The sequence below is a fragment of the Petaurus breviceps genome, unplaced genomic scaffold (genome assembly GCF_028583685.1).
Source record: "Petaurus breviceps papuanus isolate PSGF00001 unplaced genomic scaffold, PetGlider_PUasm1.0 37, whole genome shotgun sequence".
NCBI classification, from domain to species: Eukaryota; Metazoa; Chordata; class Mammalia; order Diprotodontia; family Petauridae; genus Petaurus; species Petaurus breviceps.
Genome location: NW_027186296.1, coordinates 49,795,269 through 49,817,581, shown reverse-complemented (window position 1 = coordinate 49,817,581; position 22,313 = coordinate 49,795,269). Strand labels below are relative to the sequence as shown.

Below are 22,313 nucleotides of genomic sequence, written 5' to 3'. Positions count from 1 at the left end.
AAATATTTCTCAAATAGAAATTTGAGAGCATCCAAACAAAAAATTTAGAAGGCTTCCCCCAACCCTATCCAACAGCAGAACTCTCCAATAGAGGTTCAATGGCCCAGCATAAAGGGGGATGGAAGGAGTCTTGATCTAGAAACATATAGAAATGACTTAAATCAGAGAAACACATGGTAAAACTGTTTCCCTGCTCATCCCATCATTTATGCCATTTGAGTACTCTGTACTCAAAAGAACATGGCCCTGAGTCAGAATTTAAGAGTTGGAAGGGACCCCAAACGCCATGCATCTCATCTACCCCACACCCAATAGGAATCTCTACTATAATATACCTAACAAGTGGTCTTCTGGCCCCTGTTTGAAGGCTTCCAGTGCACAAAAATGGAAGCAGCCCATCTTACTTGTGGGCAGTTCTGATTAGGTGAGGCTGGAAAGAGATAAGCTTGAAATAAGATGGGTCTAGAGATAAGAACCACCTACCCTTCCCCTCCCCCTCAAAAAGAAGAAAAGATGGTCATTGAAGCGTTTTTTAATGCACAGAAGAGAATGTACTTTTTCTGATATGAAATCTATATTTGCCACCCATTATTCCTTGTTTTGCCTTCTTGGGTCCAACAGAACAAATCTTTACCCTCTTTTGGATCATAGCTACCGTTCTTCAGACATCCTGTATTCTCTTCTTCAGCCTTAAATGTTCTCATTCCCTTCAACCAGTCTTCCTATAATATGAATTCAAGGCCTTTAACCATTCTGTTTATCCTCCTTTGAATGTTCTTCAGGCTTATCAGTGTCCTTAAAATGTGACACTGTGAGCTGAAAACAGCGCTTTAGATACGATTTGACTAGGGCAGATAGTTCCCCAAAGAGACTATCATCAGTAAACAATTGGTCTTCAAGGGCAGTAGGTATGTCTTGATAATTCTATTATGAGTATGGATTTCTTGTACTAAAACAGACTAGGCATCATCACTGAGGTATGATTCAGATTGAACTCATTTCTGCAAAGTATTTTATGACCCAGGAAAAATATTTTTCTTGGTCTTGTTTTGTTTTTGGGTTCTAGTTCAAAATGGGCAAAAGAATGTGCCATGATTTTGTCTGTGTAAAGGAGACTTTAACTCTCTTTGCTTAAGTCCCTTGGGTCCCTACTAGTTAATATATCACCAGGTATAAAGCTTACTTGACACCTCATTCTGGTGAAAGTCAGTATCCATTGAACAAGACCACTGACCCATGGGGGTAACAATGGCATGTAATTTTTAGTCTCATGTGATTTTAGAACCAGCAATGACCTTAGATATTATCTGGTCCACATTCAGATGAAGAAATTAAGGCACAGAGGTTAAATGACTTGCTCGGGTTCATAAATTTAGTCCTGAGAGGATCCAGGAATGATACTCACTAACGCTTCTGACTCCTGGTGCAATGCTTTTTCCATTACAACACACTGCAGAAGTTTAAAAAAAAAAACACTTTTATATATAGTTTGAGTTTTGGGAGATGAAGTGGGTAAGAGAGATTTAATGAGGAGTTTTTAGGTGAACGACTTAAAAGGCTAAACTTAACTGACTTTTAAAACATTTAAACTAACATTTAAAATATTTATTATGTACACTGAAAATAAGAGTTTTTAGAGAATATAAGTATTTTAAATTTATCTTAATTTAATATAACTAAGGAATAGAAAGAGGGAAGGGGGAAAATGACATAATTGAAGGATAGTGACAGGATAAAGAATAGAGACATTTGGAAATCTAGCAATACAGAAAGGCATCCAAATATAAATGTTAGTGAGTCATCCAAGCCCAACAGCAAAGGATAATATGATTCTTTTTATTTCTCAATTGTAGTGTCGAATCCTCTGATGTCAACTGGAAGAAGAAAAAAAGTGGAGGAATAAAAATAATTTGTCAATCAGAAATGAGAGATTTCTCAGCCATGGCTTTTATCACTGATCATATCAATTCCTTGATAGATCAGTGGTTTCCTGGTAAGAAGGCTTTACTGAATCATGTTGTAATTTTATTTTAATGTGCCTTTGCAATTCACAATAAAAGCTTTATTTAGAAAAAATTCCTAATAGCCTGGTCAAACATGGTGATCTGTAATCCCAGATACTAGGGAGACTGAGGCTGGTGAATCTCCTGAGCTCAGAAATTCGAACTGTAGTGGCGTCCACACTAAGTTCTGTATCAATATTGTGAGTCTCTGGGAAAGGGACCCCAGGTTGTCTAAAAAGGGTCAACCAGTCTAGGGTGGAAATGGAACAAATCAAAACTTCTATGCTTATCAGTTGTGGGATTGGGCCCATGAATATCCCTTGTACTTCTAGCCTAGGGAAGATGGAAAGACCAAGTTCTTTTAAAAAAAAAAAAAGGAAGGAAAGAAGGAACTCATGTCCAAGAACATTTCAGGAGACCTTAGTGAAATCTATATTTACTCAAAGAAGATCAGCTTAATAATCCATATAGGAAAAACTAGGTTGACAAAAATGACTGTTGTCTAAGACAGAGACATGTAGTGGGGTGGCCATTCTGTGGAATTGGCACATTACTAAATCTCTCTGACACTAGCATTGCAGGAGAACAATGAGTTGGGTCCAGAGCTGAATGCAAAGAAGTAAGTAGGGTGTATTACATTTAGGAAATTACACAGTTCTTTCAACAATCTCCCTGGCACAAAAACTGATCATTTTAGCACAGATGCCCTCCCAGTGATGTTGTAGGGTTTTTAATCTTGGCATACAACAGCCTCTGAAGAAAAAAGATTGTGGGTACCCAAATGGCAGTGGGTACATTGTACTTGGTGAGTACAAGTAGGCAGCAGTGTCTTTCCAAAAATGACCCACAAATAAGACTTGGAATAAGAGATAATGTGGAGAAAATGTATGATCACAAAAAGTCATATATTAAGTGAGAGACATGTGGGCAGCCTGAATTCTGCATTATTACCAATGAAATGGACAAATACCAAGTAGAAAACCTCTAAACCTCAGATGATTTATGGGAAAACATGGACAAGACTCACAAAGCATAGGATCTGTGACTTAGATCTGTAGTTGTTGTTATTTAGTCATTTTCAGTCATGTCTGAGTCTTTATGAGGATGAATTTTTCTTGGCAAAGATACTGGAGTGATTTGCCATTTCCTTCTCCAGTTCATTTTATAGATGAGGAAACTGAGGCAGACAGGGTTAAGAGACTTGCGCAGAGTCACACAGCTAGTAAGTGTCTGAGGCCAGATTTTAACTCAAGTCTTCCTGCCTCCAAGTCTAACACTTTATTCACTACACTATGTAAGCTGCTTCTAATCAGAGTAGAACTGTCTGAAAGAGTAAGGTAGTATTCACATCCAAGGGGAAGGAATCTGACTCTGCTGGTCGTCTTTGGGTAGAGAGAAAGTAGCTGGGGTCTAAGCACCTGACTCTCTTGTCTGTGACTTAGTCTTGCCCCAGGGGAGAGAGGAAGTGACAGTCTCTTTCTACAGAAAAACTAAGATAAAAAATGCTAAAGAAAGTCATAAGGACTAAACAGAAGACACATTTACTTTTGTTGTTGTTTCTCAGTTGTTTCAGTCATGTCCAGCTCTTTATAACCATATTTAGGGTTTTCTTGGCAGAGATAGTGATTTGACCAGAGAGCAATAATTGCTTTTAAAATTAGGCAATTCTTCTACACCAACCTTTCTGTGTTTGGAAGGAAGAAAGAAGAGTTGACCACAGTCATCTACGTTAGCCCACACTTTCACCCAGCCACCACAGGGGTAAATGTAAATCACTTCTCCAAAGGTATTGCTTAAGACTCATAACAACATATCCACCAACAAACAAACAGCAATCACAGTGTAAAGAGACCCTGGTTCTGGGAGTGCCACACACAATCTCAGAGTGGGGAAATATTTCAGAGGCTGGACCCACACAAAAACTTCCCTCTGCAGGTACCCAGAGACAGAAGCGCTGAGCTCAGATCCTGTCTCATCATTCTCGTGCGTGCTTGCCAGACCAAAATATTTCTAATAATCCTGCTTACTACTCATTCACCTTGGGCAACTCTTAACATTTATCATTTAACAGACATTTAATCTCTCTGATCTTCAGTGTAGAATGAATGGGTGGGCCTAGTTGACCTCTCAGGTTTCTTCTAGCCCTAACAATGAATGATTTTAGGCTTCTTCATTCCCCCATCTCTGCCTTGTCCCTTCCTAATGTACATGCTGACTTAAAAGATTCACTTTGGAATCTTTTCATTCAGCTGACCTCAAGACACTTGCTAGTTTTACAACCTTGGGCAAGTCAATGTTTGCCTCCATATCCTCATCTGTAAATTGGGAATAATAAAGGTACCTGCCTCTCATGGTGGTTATGAAGATCAGATGAGATAATAATAGTACCAGCTAACATTAATGTGTACCTATTATCTGCGAGGTACTGTGCTAATTCCTTTAAAAATATCATCTCATTTGAGTTTCACAACAACCCTGGGAGATAGGTGCAATTATCATCCATATTTGTAAAGCTCTTAGCATAGTAGCACATAGTAGTTATACATAAATACTAGTTGTTGTTAATATTATTTAGCTCCAATTCATCCAGAAAACCCCTACTTCCCAATCTTGTGGTGCTGTCTTGGTTTTGATAATAACTGAGGAATCCTTGGGTAGGTGGAGGATAGTTTTAAAATTGAAGGGAGTGTTTGGAAAAGTGATATTAGGAGAAGGGTTGAAAGGTTATGTTATAGTGGCTATAGTCTCTGAACCCACATTAGTACTTATAGTCTGACAAAAGGATGTTCTCATTATAAAGCTTCATTAAAAAAACATGGAGTCAGGACTTTCCTCATCCTTAAAATGAGGGGTTTGGAGTAGATTTCTAAGGTACCTTCCAGCTCCAGACCCCTATGGTATTGGAGTCTTATGAATGAGGAAGGATATGTGCTGTTATAAGTGAAAAGACTGGAGTTGAATGACCTCAGTTTAAATCGCACCTCTGACACTACCCATTATTACTGCCTTCTTATGCCTTACTGCCTTGGGCAATTCACTGCCCAAGACCTCAGCTCTCCTCTCTGCAAAATGAGGGGGTTCAACTTAACTTACCCTTTGAGGCTGCCTCCTGTTCTTTTATATGTGATCCTATAACCCTATGACTGTCCCAGGAAATCTGTGTTTTATGGGCCTTTTAGAAAGGCTGTTGTGAACAATGAAGGCCATTATTTGATGGTTTGGTGGAAATGACTCAGGATGGTTTTTCCAGTTGGAATCCATAGATGTCATTCATTATATAGCCCCCTGGAGTATTTGAAGGTAGTGGTGGTGAATAACCAAAAAAGGGGGCCCCACAACGTGGGTGATACAACAGTTTTTGTTGTTGGTGGTAAGTTGTCCTTGGGGACTGGGTATTTTAATTTATGTCAGCTGCTAGAATCCATTGCTTTCTTTTTTTTTTACATCTCTATTTCCAGGTACTGTGAAACTATTGCCAAAAGCTAGTACAATGCTCTACACACTGTGGGCGCCTGTGAGATGTTGTTGACTGCCTAGTTGACTGATGCTTTAAGTGAATTAGCTCTGTAATGAATATGGAATCATTTAGTATGCTAAGACAATGACTGCCTGATTGATGAAAAGGGGGAAAAAATCTCATTCAGTTTGAGAACAAAGTATGCAAATTCAATGACAAGTCACAAAGAGGGGAATGTGGTAGGAATATGTTCATATGTACACATAAATGAAATTATAAAATTCTGACTTCCAACCCATTACCGCTCATCATTGATTCTATCCATTACTGAAGCATGCCAAATCTCTACATTACAAGCACCCTCAAAAATAGTGTAGCTAAATAAGGCTTTCTTTCTACCCAAAGATTCCTAAATGTTTATTGATTTAAAACAGAGTTTTATAGCTCAAATTATACTGTGGTTTAAAAAATCAACTACATTCTCTCCCCCAGACCATCCCACCTACTATAGCCTCCGGTATAGAATCTCACTGTGATTCATGGCAGGATAAGACCCTAGACAAAAAGAAGCAGCTCAGAATAGGAAGAGAAGGACTCAAGGAGAACAATAAATGTTTTTTTTCAGAATTTAGGCATTTTGGAGACTCTGAACATAGTATTAACATAATAACATCTAGCTCAATTAAATTAGTAGTCAGAGCTTTGTGGAACAACTCAAATTTGTCACAGTTAATTTTTAAAAAAATTTTTTTTCAATTAAGAAGCAAAAAAAAATTATTTTCTCTTTCTTCCTATTCCTCCCTCCCCAAAAGAAAGAAAAGCAAAACCCTTGTAACAGATTCGCATAATCAAATAAAACAAATTTCCATATTGATCACATCCAAAAATACATGTCCCGTTTTGTACCTTGTGTCTGTCACCTCCCTGCTAGACAGGCGAATAGCGTGTTTCAGTCATTTGTCCTCCAGAACTGTGGTTGGTCATTGCATTGATCAGGATTCTTACTTCTTTTAAAGCTCTTTGTTTTTATAAAGCAGTTGTTATAGAACAAACTGTTCTAATTCTGGATGAGCAGTTAGTGTGACGTACTAATGAGGTCTGAATTAAACCCCTATAGTCATATTCTGTACCTATGCTACAGACTTATGTCCCCTGCACCCTGCTGGACTTATGATCCCCAAGGTGGGCTGTATGAGACAGCATATGCGTGAGTATAAATCTTTTTTACAGCTACTAAAATAAAAACCCAAGGCCCACATCTTGGCTCAGTAACACATATGAAAAGCAACATATTGTACTTGTGGATCAAGACCTTGGTTTATCTGATCGACTAGGAATGCAGTATAGGCCTGCCTACTGTGGGTCTGTTTGGTCAGATAGCACAGATTGTGTTACACAATCCTAATTACCAATAAAAAAAAAAACAGCCACAGGACATGAGGAACAGGCTTCTGTGATAAAATGTCCACCCAGTGGACAGCCATAAGGGTGGCCTTTCTGTTAACCAAAATCTGTTCCTTTTCAGCCCTTACAGCTACTGAGAGTGATGGTACCTTGCTCATGGAGCAGTATGTCCCATGCCCCGTCTGTGAGTCTTCAAGAACTCAACAAAATGACTTGAATGAGAAAACAGAAGATGTGCAATACTTTGACATGGAGGATTGTGTACTGACTGCAATTGAGCAAGACTTTATCACGTGTCCCAGTCATTCAGACATTCCTGTTCCTTTGCAAGAGCTGGTCCCAGAGTTATTTATGACTGATTTTCCTGCAAGGTAATGTAAACAGACTGCATTTAATCAGATCTGTTAGTGAATCATCCCATCTCCTCTGCAAATACTTTTCAAAGTGACCAATGAAGCAGATATCAACCTGACTCCTCTGCTAACAGTTTAACCTGTATCACTTCTGGCCATGACTTAAACAAAATAGAGCACTAGCAACACTGTAAACTATATTTTGCATTGTTGTTGTTGTTGAGTCATTTTAGTGGTGTCTGAATCTTCATGACCCCGTTTAGGGTTTTCTTGGCAGAAATACTGGAGTTGTTTGCCATTTCCTTCTCCAGCTCATTTTACAGATGAGGAATCTGAGGCAAATAGGGTTAAGTGACTTGCCCAGGGTCACATAGCTATTAAGTGTCAGAGGCTTGATTTGAAATCAGGTCTTCTTGACTCCAGACCCAGTTCTCTATCTACTGTGCCACTTAGCTTCCCATATTTTGCAATAAATCATGACAATAGATTTTCTTGATTGTGTTTTAGTAGATTCTTATTGAAATCCTCATCCTTTTGGCAGATTGCTTGAGTTTGTGAATTCTTAACAGGCTAAAGCTGATCAGGTGTCCACACAAAGTCTAGCCCTAATATGATGTATCTCTGAGTGCAGAGGGTCACCAGGTTGGCTAAGGAGGGGTGAATTAACCCAGGTCAGACAAATGGAGTATGTTAAAGCTTGTACCCTGATCAAGCCCCTGATGGTCCTCTACACTTCTAGCTCAGAAGAAAAGTTACCAGTTGAAAGGGGAAGGAATAGAGGAATGGAGGGAGGGAGGGAGGAAAAGAGAAAGAGAGACAGAGACAGTGAGAATCTCATCATCCCCCCTGAAAGGAAGCAAGTGATTTTTATTTTATGTTTTCCTTGCTTGGACAAGAACAGCTAGTGAAAAAGCAGGAGCAAAAATGATTACCTTTGAAAGTCAAACCATCAGTATCCTGGGTGTGTATTCCATTTTCTTTCTGATAAATAAGCTGAAACTGTCTTTCTGCTGAGCTTGCTCTCAGTCCCGTTTTCTACTTTGCTGCTTGCTCAACAAACAGAAGATGAATTAGAATGGATCTCCAGCAGATATTCAGGAGTAGGAAAGGTTCCAAGCAATCTGCTTTCATTTTCCCTCTTCTCAAACATCACTTTTATAACTGCTACCTCAAGACTGAGTGTTTTAATTCCTTAAGTCCTTGAGGTGATGGTGTCTATTATTAACTTAAGATAATAATGCTAGAAAGAAGCTTTTAGTGGTATTATTTTTGGAAGGGGGAAGGCAAGGCAATTGGGGTTAAGTGACTTACCCAAGGTCACACAGCTAGCAGGTATGTCAAGTGTATGAGACTGGATTTGAATTCAGGTCCTTCCTGACTCCAGGGCCAGTGCTTTATTCACTGCGCCACTTAGCTGCCCCTAGAAATAAACTTTTGAAGAAAATATAAAACGTTGCCATATCACCCAATAGGAAGTGGTCACTGAAAATGATCTCTTAACTTGGCCTTCCTCATTAGTTTCCAGCAAGTTTTGGATTGTGACATCCTATTTGATTTCCTAATACTGCTTTGAGGTTTTCCCTCATAACTCAGAGGTGATTCATTCTTCCTCAAATTCTTTATGCCACTCTTACTGACTTCTCCTATGAACCTGTCTCATTCTAACATAATTATCTATGTACATCTCATTTTCACTATAGATTGTCATCTCCTTGAGGGCAAGTATTATGCTCATGTTTTTCTTTCATCTTGGAATTATAGTAATGCTTCATATTTTCTCAAAATGCTTTGAAAATGTGACTGCTTTTCTCCAGAATCCCTCTCCCCGCCACTGTCAAAGAATTAGGGGACAAGCTTGAATATTGCAAGAATCCAGGTCCAAAATCCATGGTTTCAGATTTTCGACTTAGAGAAGAATCTCAGACTTTAGATCGTCTTTTCAACTTCCCAGACTTATTATCAGAGAAATAAGCAAACTCATTTAGAAAATATAAGGTATTTTTTTCCCTGTTATTCATGGAGTACATCAAAAGGCCTGACAGATAAAAGCAATTAAATTCTGAGATGGTAGGGGAGTATAAGAGAGAATATGTACAAGGTCTTAGAAGAACATTATGAGAAGCAGAGTGTTGTAAAATGAAATATACTACTGTTTCTTTTTTCTACATTCATCTTTAATTAAATCACCATTGTTCTTTAAAGATTATCTGGCCTCCATATTTTGGGGGCCAGTCTCAAACATCTTTAAAAATAAGCAAGAGCTCATTTGGGGCAAAGTCCCAATTTTTTTCCTGACTAAAGTTAAAATTGTTCATTTTCAGACTGAAATTTATCATGGTTTAAACCTCATCTGAAAAAGCCCAACTTGTATGAAATTCAGTTTATCTTCACATGATAGAAGGAGAAAAGTCATCCCCACTGGCTTTTCTAGTCCTAAGGCATTAACATGGGTCAGTTCCATAAAGAAGCTTAGTTTTTCCAAAAACTGAGCAATTTTTGTTTGATAGTTAGGCACCACAGATAAGAAAACAAATGTCAAACCTTTTTAAAATAGGTAAGCATATGTTGTAGTATAGAGTGGACTTGAGATGAAGAGAAAAAAAGGGAATTTAAATGCCTGTCTCTCTCTGTTTTTTTAATGACATATTCTTCCTGATAATCCTTCCCTGCCCTCCACTCTCCCAGATGAAAGAAAGTAAATTACTTGATAGGGAGTTTTCTGTTCTTTTTTTTTAATCCATAATGATCCAAATGGGATTAATAAATCCATAGAAGATATTTTACCACATTAGCTGGTTGAAGACTTATTAACAACAAACCACACTGGTGACTTGGATGACCCAGAGTAGTCAGCCTGGTCTCAGGGCTTGAAACCATGTGTCACAAAGATGTTGGCATCTACTGAACCACCATGGCTGAACTTTGTCAAGCAACATTTTTCCATGTGTGTGTGTGCTTTTCCCCTGGTTTATATAAATCTCTAGGATCTTTTCTCTGAGAGAACTAACTTTCCAGGCTCTGTGGAATCACAGCAGAAAGCCACATTTCAAACAGCTTCAGCATAAATTGCTAATATTTCTATAGCTCTGCCCAATAGTGACATAAAACCCTTTAACAATATGCATCTTTCTTATCCAGGTAGTTATTAATGAGTACTTGGGCTAACAGCCCCAGCATGTCTGCCTGAGAATTTGGATGAGGGATGTAATTTGTTAGTTTTATTTGACCGATGTATAGTTCACTTAGGCTGTTTGAAGTCTGAGCAGATGTAAGACCTGTCTCTGGAAAATAATGGAAAATGATGAATTGCATCATAAGTAGCAGCAATTTGGTCAGTTGCATCAAGAGGGAAAAGTCAGAAATTAAAGCACAGCTTTTCCATAAATTGTACAACCTTGGTTTGATAGTGAGGCAATGTGGAAAGGCAGCAGATGTAAAACCTTTTAAAACATGTAGGTATATGCTATAGTGTCAACTACGCTTGGAGTCAGGAGGAAAAAGAATTTTCAATGGTTCTTTCTTCTACCTCCCAACTTTCCAGAAGAAAGAAATGGAGGAGAATGCTGAGCAGGAAATTGGAAGAACCGAGAAAAATATTCGTGTCAACAAATATTTTGTTGTTGTTCAGATATATCTGATTCTTAGTGACCCCCTATGGGGTTTTCTTGGCAAAGATACTGGAGTGGTTTGCCTTTTCCTTCTCCAGCTCATTTTACAGATGAGGAAACTGAGGTCAACAGGGTTAAGTGACTTGCCCAGGGTCACACAGCCATCTAGTAAGTGTCTGAGGCCAAATCTAAACTCACAAAAATGAATCTTCCTGACTCTAGGCCCAATACTCTATCTACCATGCTGCCAAACATAGAACATTACCAGTTAAGAGTGTCCCAAGAAAAATTATCTATGCTTATAATTATTATTATATTATATTATTATAATATTCTCTATTCTTATAAGTTGTTTTTTCTTGACCATTATGAAATAGCTAAAATGTAATGTCCGTTACTTTGGAAGACTTTTTCTGCCCTTCTGGATGGAGATTAGTTCATTATCTAATAGGCCTGTTCCCTAGATGGTCAGAATACAAGTTGGAGAATGTAAGTTCCTTGAGGGTAGGACCTGATTTGTTTCTGACTTTGTATCTTCAATGACTAGCATAGTGCCTGACACTAAGGTGCTTTTTGAATTTAGCTCACTTGCTCCATGAGAAGTCTGAATAAGCTATTAAGCAGTGGACATAACATCTGACCAGCTCCACACTTTGTGCAGGTTGTCTTCCAAATATAGGGAGCTATGAGGAGGTGCTCCAGGGAAATGTTTAAAGTGTAGTTCCTACCAGACTAATCATTTGTGTTATGTTCATGGCAGGCTATTTCTGGAAAATAGCAAGTTAGAATGCAGTGAAAATGAAAACAATGTTCTGGGCCAAGGTGGAAGCGGAACCATTATATACCAAGCCCAATACCACGGGAAACCAGTGGCTGTGAAGAGATTTCAGCTCAAAAAATTCAAGAACCTTGCTAATGCTACAGCAGGTAAACAGGGATCCTTGGTCAGCTTCCTTTCCTTCCAAATATCTGCTCCCTGTAGAGAACAGCCTGCACCACAAATCATCTCCCTTGCAGCTGTATAAATACAGAGTCAAAAATGGGCAGACTCTGTGTGTGTGTGTGTGTGTGTGTGTGTGTGTGTGTGTGTGTGTCTGAAGGTATGAAGGGGGAAGCTTTCTTTGTACACAATGGATTCTGAGACCAGCTGTAAGAATAGTAAATGTGCCATTAAATTGTGGTCTGGGGTTTTGTTGCTTAGCAACTGGATGTAAGATCCTGCGATGGTAAACACAAAATGTTGAGGGAGTTTGATTGTGACCCCTCATTGAACATCTGACTCACTAAGCTGTTTTAGCAAAGCAGGTTCACCTCCCTGTGCCTCAGTTTCCTTCCCTGTTGGTCTAAGTTTCGGACATTGGTCTGAGGCTGGGGTGACTAATGGATAGGACTTTCAAAACAGAAATCTGCATATTTCATTCTCAGGATTTGAATCATTTGCCCATTTCTCAGGCAGTACCTATATGGGGAGGGTAACAGGGACTGAACCTGTAATTTCATTGGGACAGGGAGTTCCAAGGTGAGAAAACCTTTACCAATGCAGGTCAGCACTTTCTCTGAAACTTATATTCTTAGAAAGTTGCCTAGAGCACTGAGAGGTTAAGTTGACTAGTATGAGTCTGAGGTTAGAACTTGAACCTGGGGTCTTCTCTATACCTTCTATACCACCCAGCTTAAAGGGATGTAGCAGCCTAGGTAAAAAATTAATCGCTTTTATTTCTCCCCACCTGAATATGGAAATATAAAGTAGGTTGGTCATTAAATGTTAGCATTGGGAGGAATCTTTAGAGATCACATGGGTTCAACTCTCATTTTACAGATGAGGAAACTGAGGCCCACATATGTGAGGTATTTACTCAGAGTCACAGATTTGGGACTAGAGCTTTTTAGGAAGTAGTGTGGAAAAGAGTATGGTTTTTTCTTCTCCCCTTGAAATGAACACAAATAATATTCACACCCACAGGAAATTTGCATTTAAATGGCATTCTCCAAATAGAGATTTTTACTTCATGCCCCAGGGATGTCTTACTATTTAGGATCCAGTGGGAGGACTGTAGGCCTCTGAGAGAAATATTTTTATTTCCATTTTAAAGAGCATGATTTCCCACTTTTTATATCTTACAAGTCAGCTTATGTTATCTTTACAGGGCTGATTTTCATTAATTGTCTCTGCCAGAATTTTATACATATGGGAATTAGTTCACTGAGGGAGTCAGCTCAGAGTTTTTAACTCTGTTGGTTTTGAATTCATAACAGACCACTAATAACAGAAAGCTGTTGCCATGTAACACCCAGTAGTAGACAGTAGTCCATATTGAAAACGATAAAAATAGCAGTTTTGACCCCATTATTAAGTGTAGTCAACAGAAAGTCTGGGAAGAAACTGAACTGTAACTGTAAGAGGCCTTTAACCAATCAATCAATCAAGGATGACAATATTCTGTGCCAGGCATTGTGCTAGGCAATGGGCATTCAGAAATAAGAAACAATCTCTCCTTTCAAGGAGTTTACATAGTATTGGGGAGATGTGACTCAGTGTAGACGCAGCCAGATTCCTTGATGCAGTTTGAAGAATCTCCAGAACCAAAGGTTTCATCTCTCTAGCCATAGTCTAAAGTCTGACCACAGGCTGATGTCAGAAAAATGCTATTCCTGCCTAAGTCAGAGAATATTCACTGGAAAAGGCAGTTTGCAAATTGGAATATTTCACAGAGCCTACCATAGCAAGTTTAGGCTCCTACTTCTAGAGTATATCAATTAAAAAATACTTTCCCCATTACTTTCTTATAATGTCCTGTCCTTTGAGAAGCAGGACTTGAAGATATTTATGAAAAAAATACAAGGTTCTGTTTTATCTGAGGTGTGATGTTCCAGGCCTCTGGCCACATTGGAGGATATTATATGTATATTCTTTCCCTGTTAAATCAGTCATCAAAATAAAACCTCCCTTAATTCATAGGAGCATAGGTTTTGGCCTACCCCTCATTATTTCAAATAAGGAAACTGAGACTCAGAGATGTTGAACAACTTGCCCAAATTTACAGAGATATATGGCAGAGCCAGGATTCAAACCAAGAACAATCCTACTCCCACTAGAGGAGCTTTCTAGGATGCATGTATTAATTAATTAAGCTCTTTAAGACAGGGCTTCTAATAGGACATTTTCTTAAAGCATTTTAAAACTTGCAAAATGTTTTACGTGCATTGTCTCATTTGATTCTATAACTACCCTGAAAGTTAGATATTGGAAGGGAGTATTCGATTTCTCCTATAGATGAAAAAACTGAGAACCATGGGGGTTATGTAATCTGTCAGTGGTCATACAACCAGTATCCAAGGCAAAATTTGGACCCAAGTCCCTCTTAATTCCACTAATACTATACAAGGCTCCCTCCAAATGTAGTACCTAACATACTGTCTTTACTTAGTAGGGTGCTCAATAAATGTTGAGGAAAAATTTAATGACTGGATGAATATCCCCAGGTTCACAAGAATTTAAGTTCTGTGTAATATTATTTAGTTCCACTACTTTGATAACCTACAATTAATAAAATTAAACAAAATATTAAAAATAGGTTTAAATTTAATTCTAGACTTTTTTTTTTGCTTTTTGGAGGGCAGTTGGGGTTAAGTGATTTGCCCAAGGTCACACAGCTAGTTTTTGTGTTAAGTGTCTGAGGCCAGATTTGAACTCAGGACCTCCTGACTCCAGGGCCGTTGCTCTATTCACTGTGCTACCTAGCCACCCCTAATTCTAGACTTCTAAGCCTTTTGATTACACAGCCCATCATTTTTTAAAAAATTGTACACTCCCCCCATTATTTATAATTTGCTTATTTGTAAATTGCATGCATCCATGACTATAGTAATAAGTATAAACAATAAGCATACACAAAATAGAAATGAAAAAGGACAAGGTAAAAATGAAATACTATTTGATCCTAGAGTTAATAGGCAGTCACTGGAGTTTATTGAATAGGGCAGAGACACTGTCAGATCTGCTTTTCAGGAAAATCACTTTGAAGATGGAGAAACCAAGTAGGAGGATATTGCAATAGTTCATGAGAGAGGTAAGGAGGCTCTGGAGTAGGCTGGTGGTTTTGTGACTAGAGAAGGGGACAGATGCAAGAGATATTGTGGAGTCAAAGAGATTTGTAGAGTCAGATCTATGGAGTAAAGAAGAGTGAGAAGCTGAGGATAATGCTGAGGTTATAAAAGAGAGAGACAGATGGATAATTCAAAGAGAAGAGAGAATACAGAAGGAGAATATGGTCAACAGTTATCAAATGTTACAGAGAGGTCAAGAAAATTTAAGACTGAAGAACAAACATTGTGCTTGGTAATCAGGAAGTTATTGATAATTTTGAAGAGAGCACTGTCAGTCTGAGGAATGATGAGGCAAGGATAAAAGAGTTAAAGATCTGAGAGACCCCAAGAGGGGTCATACCTTTGTTTAAAAAAAAAAGTTTGGAAAAGGACTGATTTGGGGGAGGACAGTACAATTGTAGCCCATCCATGTCAGTGAATCCTGTACTACTCTTTCCCGGTGACAAGTGAAAAATGTGTTAATAGAAGGGGTAGACCTTACTCAGTGACCACTGTCCCACATATAGAGCCTGCTGCTATGATGATGCAGAAGATGTGGTGTGGACATTGTAACTGTAAGCTCAGGCAATGGAAATTGCTGTTCAGCGGCTGTGGGCGTCTGGGTTGGGTTTTGACCACTCTAAGGGGACAAAACCAGGTACAGTAGTGAGAAGAGTCAGAGTGGGAGAATGTTGAAGGGCATGATGTAGTTGTGTTGGAAATAAGTCCACAACTGACTATGGATGCAGAGTGGGAGGTGATTGATCTTCTCACAGTTTTATTAATTGGTCACCTACCCCTTGAGGTCAAGCTACAGCCCCCTTGAAGTCATCGAGACCACTGTGCTGAGCATTATTTCAAAAGGAAATTTTTCTCTTTGTTATATGCAAAATAACTAAATACTCAAGGAAGAAGAACCCTCTGTCTTTGTGGGTCTCCCTGTAATCCCACACCATTTTGGAAGTACATACAACTTAAGTTATGTTCCAGTGTGCAGGACTGGAGCCAATACAAGTATCACTTACATTGCACAGTATTGTTATTTATATGGTTGATGAACTCTTGTGGACATTTTTGGCATCTTGATTCTGTTATCTTGTCCTTTGCTTAATTGAAAGCAGGCTTTCCCCTTGTCTGTGTTAGATTCCATGCTGAAGCACCTACGGGCCATGGATGCCATGAAGAACTTTTCAGAATTCCGGCAGGAAGCCAGCATGCTACATTCCTTACAGCATCCGTGTATTGTTTCCTTGATTGGAATTAGCATCCACCCTCTTTGCTTTGCCCTAGAACTCGCCCCCTTGGGTAGTCTTACTACTGTGCTTTCTGAAAAATCCAAAGGTAACACCTGAGAGTCTCTCTTTTCCTTAGGTACAATGTGTGTAATAGCTTGATTTCTTCCACTCAATTGAATTTCTTGATGTTTGAGAAACCTGCTGTGACTTGTAGAGGAAAGCGCTGAAATATTCAGGCCATTGAGAATCTGTATCCTTAGGCTGCAAAACGCACTACTCTCCGAAGAGGGCATAGACAGAAGAGGGAGTAAGCCCCTCACTACTATAGAGAAGTCCTTGAAAGTTCATGGGGTGACATTCTCTAGCAATAAAGATATAATAGCCTGTGGACTAAAATACTCTGGGATTAGGATAGAGGTAGGGACTGGACCCATGAATTCATCAGTTCAGGGAACTCCCATATGAGAGAACTCCCTCTACCAGTGCATGTCAGTATCTGCTCTGCAACATAGAGAGAGAGTTGCCTAGAACATTTAAATATTATAATTTGCCCATCTCCCATAGTCAGTATGTGTCAGAGGTAGGATTTGAATACAAATCTGCCTGGCTTTGAGGTCTGTTCTCTATCTATTCTGTAATGGGAAGTAAATATAATTGAGGAGATATTTCAATCATTTAAAAATATGCATAGTTGTTTTTTCAAATTAGTGGTTAATTATCAATGTAAAATCACTAGTCCATCCAAAAAAAAAAGGAACTTTAAACTGAGAAAGTGTTCTTTGTATTTTGAAATGGAGGAAATAACATGCAAATGGATTTTCCCCCTAAAGCTGTCTTTGATGAAAATCCATAAATATACCAACAGAATGTTTACAGTATGGCAAGACACAGCCTTTGAGGTTGGTTATTCTGCAGAAATTTTGACTCATTGATGTTATAGATACATCATATCATAAATGAAATACTAATAGCAAAAATAATGCTAAGTGATATTTCATTGACATGATTCTGAGTCTCTTCTGACTTGTGGCTTGGTAGGACACTGAAATAAGAGTTTTGTCAGGATGTGTCAGTCACTCAACAAGAATTTATTAAATACCTACTTTATGAGACCCTGGGGATACAGAGGCAAAAATCAAACAGTCCCTGCCCTCAAGGAGTTTCCATTCTATTAGGGCAGCCAACGTATGTGCATAAAGGTATATAGAAAATGCCTGTAAAATAAATACAAGGCAGTTATGGTGGGGAGGGTGCTAGCAATGACAAAGAAAGGACTTCGTGTGGAAGAAAGTGGTCCTTGAGCTGGGTCTTAAAGAAAACACAAAATTCTAAGAGTTGAGGAAGGAATATATTCCAGGGATGGAGGGCAGTTGGAGATGGCACAGAGATGGGAAAACACATGTGCAGAACAATAAGAAGGTCAGTTAGGCTAGACTTTGGAATGCAAGAAAGGGAGTAGAAGTTGGGGTTTAAGTTATAAAGGGCTTTAAACCGAAGAGTCCATAATATATAAATTACTAGAGTGGGTGAGGGTGGGCAAAGAGTTATTTTCTATAATGAATTTGAGAGGTTTTTTTTTTTTCCTTTCTTTGAAAAGGTTCTTCCTTTATGCCCCTGGGGCACATGCTTACACAGAAAATAGCCTATCAGATTGTTTCAGGCCTGGCCTACCTTCATAAGAAGAACATCATATTCTGTGACCTGAAATCTGACAACATTTTAGTTTGGTCCCTTGATGTCAAAGAACATATCAATATCAAACTCTCTGACTACGGGATCTCTCGGCAGTCATTTCATGAAGGAGCTCTTGGAGTTGAGGGCACCCCTGGCTACCAGGCCCCTGAGATCAGGCCTCGGATTGTATATGATGAAAAGGTAACTAACACCATTCCAAAGCAAACTTTTATTTTGTAGATCAGTGGAAAGAGTCTAGTGTCAGTTCTTCTTTTGGGGATTTCCATGTTCCCACCTATGAGAGACTTTAAATGCTAGTCCAAGGTTAGCCAAACAGTTCTGAGGAGTTGAGGCTTTATTTGTTGTTATTGAATTGTTTCATTCATGTCTGACTCTTTAGGACCCTGTTTGGGGTTTTCTTGGCAACAATATTGGAGTGGTTTGCCATTTCCTTCTTCAGCTTATTTTACAGATGAGGAAACTCAGACCAGCAGTGTTAAGTGACTTGCCCAGGGTCACACAATAGTAAGTATCTGAGTCTAAATTTGAACTCAGGTCCTTCTAACTCTAGGGCCAGTGCTCCAGCCACTGAACCACCTAACTACCCTTGCTTTATTTGGGCAAACTCATAGTGAAAAGAGCATTAGACTTTGGAGGCAGAACACCTGGGTTCAGATCCCACCCCTGACATTAGCTAGAGGATCCTGGGTAAATATGGTGAACTCTCCAAGCCCTGTGTTCCATGCCCACAAAATTATAATAATAGTAATTATTGTTTTACTTACTTCACAGGGTTTGTATGGGTAAAACACTTTGTAGACTTTAAATGCTATAGAAATTGTTATTTTTGTTCTTGATTAGCAATCCATTAATATATAACTACCAGTTTTACACATATACGTAATAATTGTAACAATTATTGTCATATACATATGTGTATATATAATTATATGTATTATTAGTTGTGTTATTAATATGTTATTTGTTTAGTATATTATTATTAATTATATTTTTTCAATAATAAAATGAGTTTACTTTAGAAGCATCTTCAGCAATTGTCAAAGTTTCCCCAGATATCTTTTCATTTCCCTTTTCTATCTCAGTAGATTATAATAAGAGACTATTAGGTAATACTTTGATGTGCTAAAATGAAAGTTTGGGTGTTTTGTTTTTATTTTTGCCCCAGTCTCTACCCTGTAGCTTTCCAATAATGAAAAGCCTGAGTTAGCATTAGCAGCTTCTAAGCCTTGAAGATAAGAGGGCTCAAACAATTAGACTTTGATTTGGCAAATGATAGCCTGTATTCCTTCAGGAAATTCTTATGTATTAACCACCTGTGAAGTGACTCTCCTAAGCCAAGAACGGGGAAGGGGAGAGAGAAATCCAAAGGAAACAAAGCTTGGGTTCAGGCACTTAGCCATCAGCTCACATGCAGGCCAGCTTTAGTCTTTGGTTATAGTTAAATATTTATCCTCCTTCTTGGCTTCTTTCACCCTAAATGGGGAAACAGCCAAATCGATTTGGATATGTGAATGCCAGTTTCATTTTACAGACACACACAACACATAAGACACCTAGAAATTATCTTGTGATGCATAGAAGAGGGAAAAACATTCCCTTTGTAGTTTTACTCAATCTTTTTATGTAGTCATTTTTTGTTCAGCATAGAAATACCGTCTTGTACAGTTTTGGTCAAAGTGGCAGCTTATTGACCCTACATGGGTCACTAGCTAATTGCATTATGAATAAGAACAATAATTTTCCTGAATACTTGTGCGGAATCCAACGTATCTGGGATCTCAAAAGTCCTTTCTATGTTTCTGTGAAATTGTCCAACATAAAGGACAAGTCAAAGCATAGAAGACTTTAGGAGTAGAAATTAAAATATGAAATTCTAAGTAGCAACTGAATCGGAGCAGCACAAGTTCATCTTATTCTAAAATAGATGACTCTGCAATAAGGAGAACACTGTGAGATTATGCCCTCCCACTTACAGAAAATCCTCTATTCTTTCTCACCCATCTTATCCTTCGGTACTCCAGTGGCTGTCACAGATGTGGGGACCCCTCCATCAGTGCAGATTATAACCCATTTCCATTTACTTGCTGAAAAACAGCACTTCTTAACCACCTGTAGTAAATTTTTTCAGGAGCAAAGTAAATAATATGCAAATATTGAAAGGTCTTGATGATGCCTCTTATTAATGTGGCTCCTTTTACCCATTTGTAGCAGATAATTTTTAAGTGAGAAAAGTTTGCATGGGCAGTTGTAAATTGTTTTAAAGCAAGGACCATGTCTTTTGCTCCTTATGTATCCCCCACCCATCAGCTACAGTACCAGGTACCCTGTAGCTCCTTACTCAATGATGTTGGACAAATTTCAAGAAATTTGCCTTTTCTCCTCAGGTGGACATGTTTTCCTATGGAATGGTGCTCTATGAATTGCTGTCAGGTCAGAGGCCCGTGCTTGGTCATCATCAGCTTCAGATTGCCAAGAAGCTATCCAAGGGCATTCGTCCAGTCTTGGGGCAGCCAGAAGAAGTACAATTCCATAGACTACAGGCACTCATGACAGAATGTTGGGACACCAAACCTGAAAAGGTACCTGGGAGGAGGAGTATGACAAAGGGGATTGGAGGAAGAGGGAAAGGGAGAAACAAAGTGCAGTCCTTGTGATACTTGCATCTTCACTTCCCAGTGTTGGTTAAAGATTTCTACTATATGTTAAATAAGACAATATATACGCATCCAGCCAACCACAGAGAACCCACTTTTTTGGCCAGTGTAGCTATAATTGACATGCCTTTTCTCTCCTGTTTTAGAATGGGATATTTCGTATGCATATGGCACATAGGAAGTGAGTGCTTAATAACTGTTTTTTTAAATTCCTTCATGCATTTATTTCTCCTAATTTTGTCTTTTATTTTCTTATCCTCAGTTAAAGAAAATAAAAGCTCCCTTTCAAAAAAATAAAGAATGAAAAATCTTAGTTCTATAATCACATAAGTAGCCAAAAAAAAGTGTTGTTCCTCCCATAGCAATGAAGTGGATTCTAATTTTGCTGGAGATAAAAAGCAGGGGGAGGGGAGGGCCAAGGACCTGTTTTCAGAGAAATACTAATATGTTTTCTCATGAGGAATATGGATCATATTGTAATTTCTGAAAATAGCCTTCCTGAGCAGATGCAGCAATTCCAGGGTTAAATTTGGGCTATTATCAGATTAGATTGAAATATTGGAATGTGGTAGGAAGCTGAGTGAAGTCTTAAGAAAGAGCCTTAAGAAGATTGGATGGCCCTGGATAGGAAGGTTGGAACATTTGGAATTTAGGCCAGCATGAGCAGTTTAATGCTAAATTGACCATGACTAAAATATTTTAAGTTGGTTCTGCACTAATCTGGAAAACCCCCAAAGTTTACCTTCCATGTTCAAAGTTGTTTCATCCTCTTGCCTGTATTTTCTAAAACGTGGCCAAAGCAGTGATATTGAATGAGTAAATCTGATGGCAAAGCATCTTCCCTGGATTTATGAAAGCTAATTTCACATGTAATATTTTGCCAACTGGTATTGATCTTTGTTGTTAATGAGCCATAAACCCTTCTTCACATGGTTGGGTGGATATCTTTTCTCTCAGCGACCATTGGCCATTTCCATAGTTAGCCAGATGAAGGACCCCACCTTTGCAACTTTCATGTACATGCTGCCCTGTGGGAAGCAGACTTCTTTCTTCTCATCCCCTGGACAAGAATATACTGTCGTGTTCTGGGATGGAAAAGAGGAATCCAGGTAACCTTCATTTGCTGCTTTTTTAATCATCCAGAAGTATGCAATGTTCACAGATCCCTGAAAAGACACAGTTTGAACCTTTACAAAACCTATAATGATCTTCTAGAACACTTCCCTTAAGTCTGTAATGAGAGAATTGAACAAAATTCTTTCATTTTCTGCCTTTGTATCCTCATCCCTAGCACAGTTCCTGGCATGTATTAAGTGCTTAATAAATGCTTGTGGATTGATTAGATGATCTTTAACATCCCTTCCAAATATAACATTCTATGACTCTATTATCAGACCTTGAACAGGAGCCAAAAAAGTTATGCACAGATACAGAAATGTGAAAAGACTCCTGGTATACAAGCAGCCAGTGTTGAAAAGGTCGAGTTCAACCTTTTGACACTGATAAGACTAAATGACTGAGAAATACATGTTGTCTAGACTCAGGGTTCTTCCATTTTTTTGGTGTCATATGCCCCTTTGGTAGTCTGGTGAAGCCTATGGACCCCTTCTCAGAATCATTTTTGTTGTTACATTCATAATTGAGAGAAATGCTAGCAATTAAAGGTTGGTGAAAATAAAGATGTGAAATTTTTCCCCATTCAAGCTAAAAAATTTGAATCTGTGGAGAGAGTCTCTTCTAGACCATGCTGTGCTAGATAGATAATTCAAATGACCTCATGCATCAGTATATATATATATCCCAGCCTGACAAATGGAC

General features: G+C 38.6%; 1 protein-coding gene across 1 annotated transcript in view; it reads left to right on the top strand.

Annotated features, from left to right (window-relative positions):
* The window catches only part of LRRK1 (leucine rich repeat kinase 1), a 163,888-nt gene that overhangs the window by 125,138 nt on the left and 16,437 nt on the right, over window positions 1-22,313 (top strand). Inside the window, exons 23-29 of the mRNA XM_069097389.1 lie at window positions 1,854-1,993; window positions 6,986-7,235; window positions 11,586-11,752; window positions 16,055-16,252; window positions 17,744-18,021; window positions 20,226-20,420; window positions 21,453-21,604. Of these exons, the coding sequence (XP_068953490.1) occupies window positions 1,854-1,993; window positions 6,986-7,235; window positions 11,586-11,752; window positions 16,055-16,252; window positions 17,744-18,021; window positions 20,226-20,420; window positions 21,453-21,604 (1,380 nt within the window). The remainder of the gene's footprint in view (window positions 1-1,853; window positions 1,994-6,985; window positions 7,236-11,585; window positions 11,753-16,054; window positions 16,253-17,743; window positions 18,022-20,225; window positions 20,421-21,452; window positions 21,605-22,313) is intronic.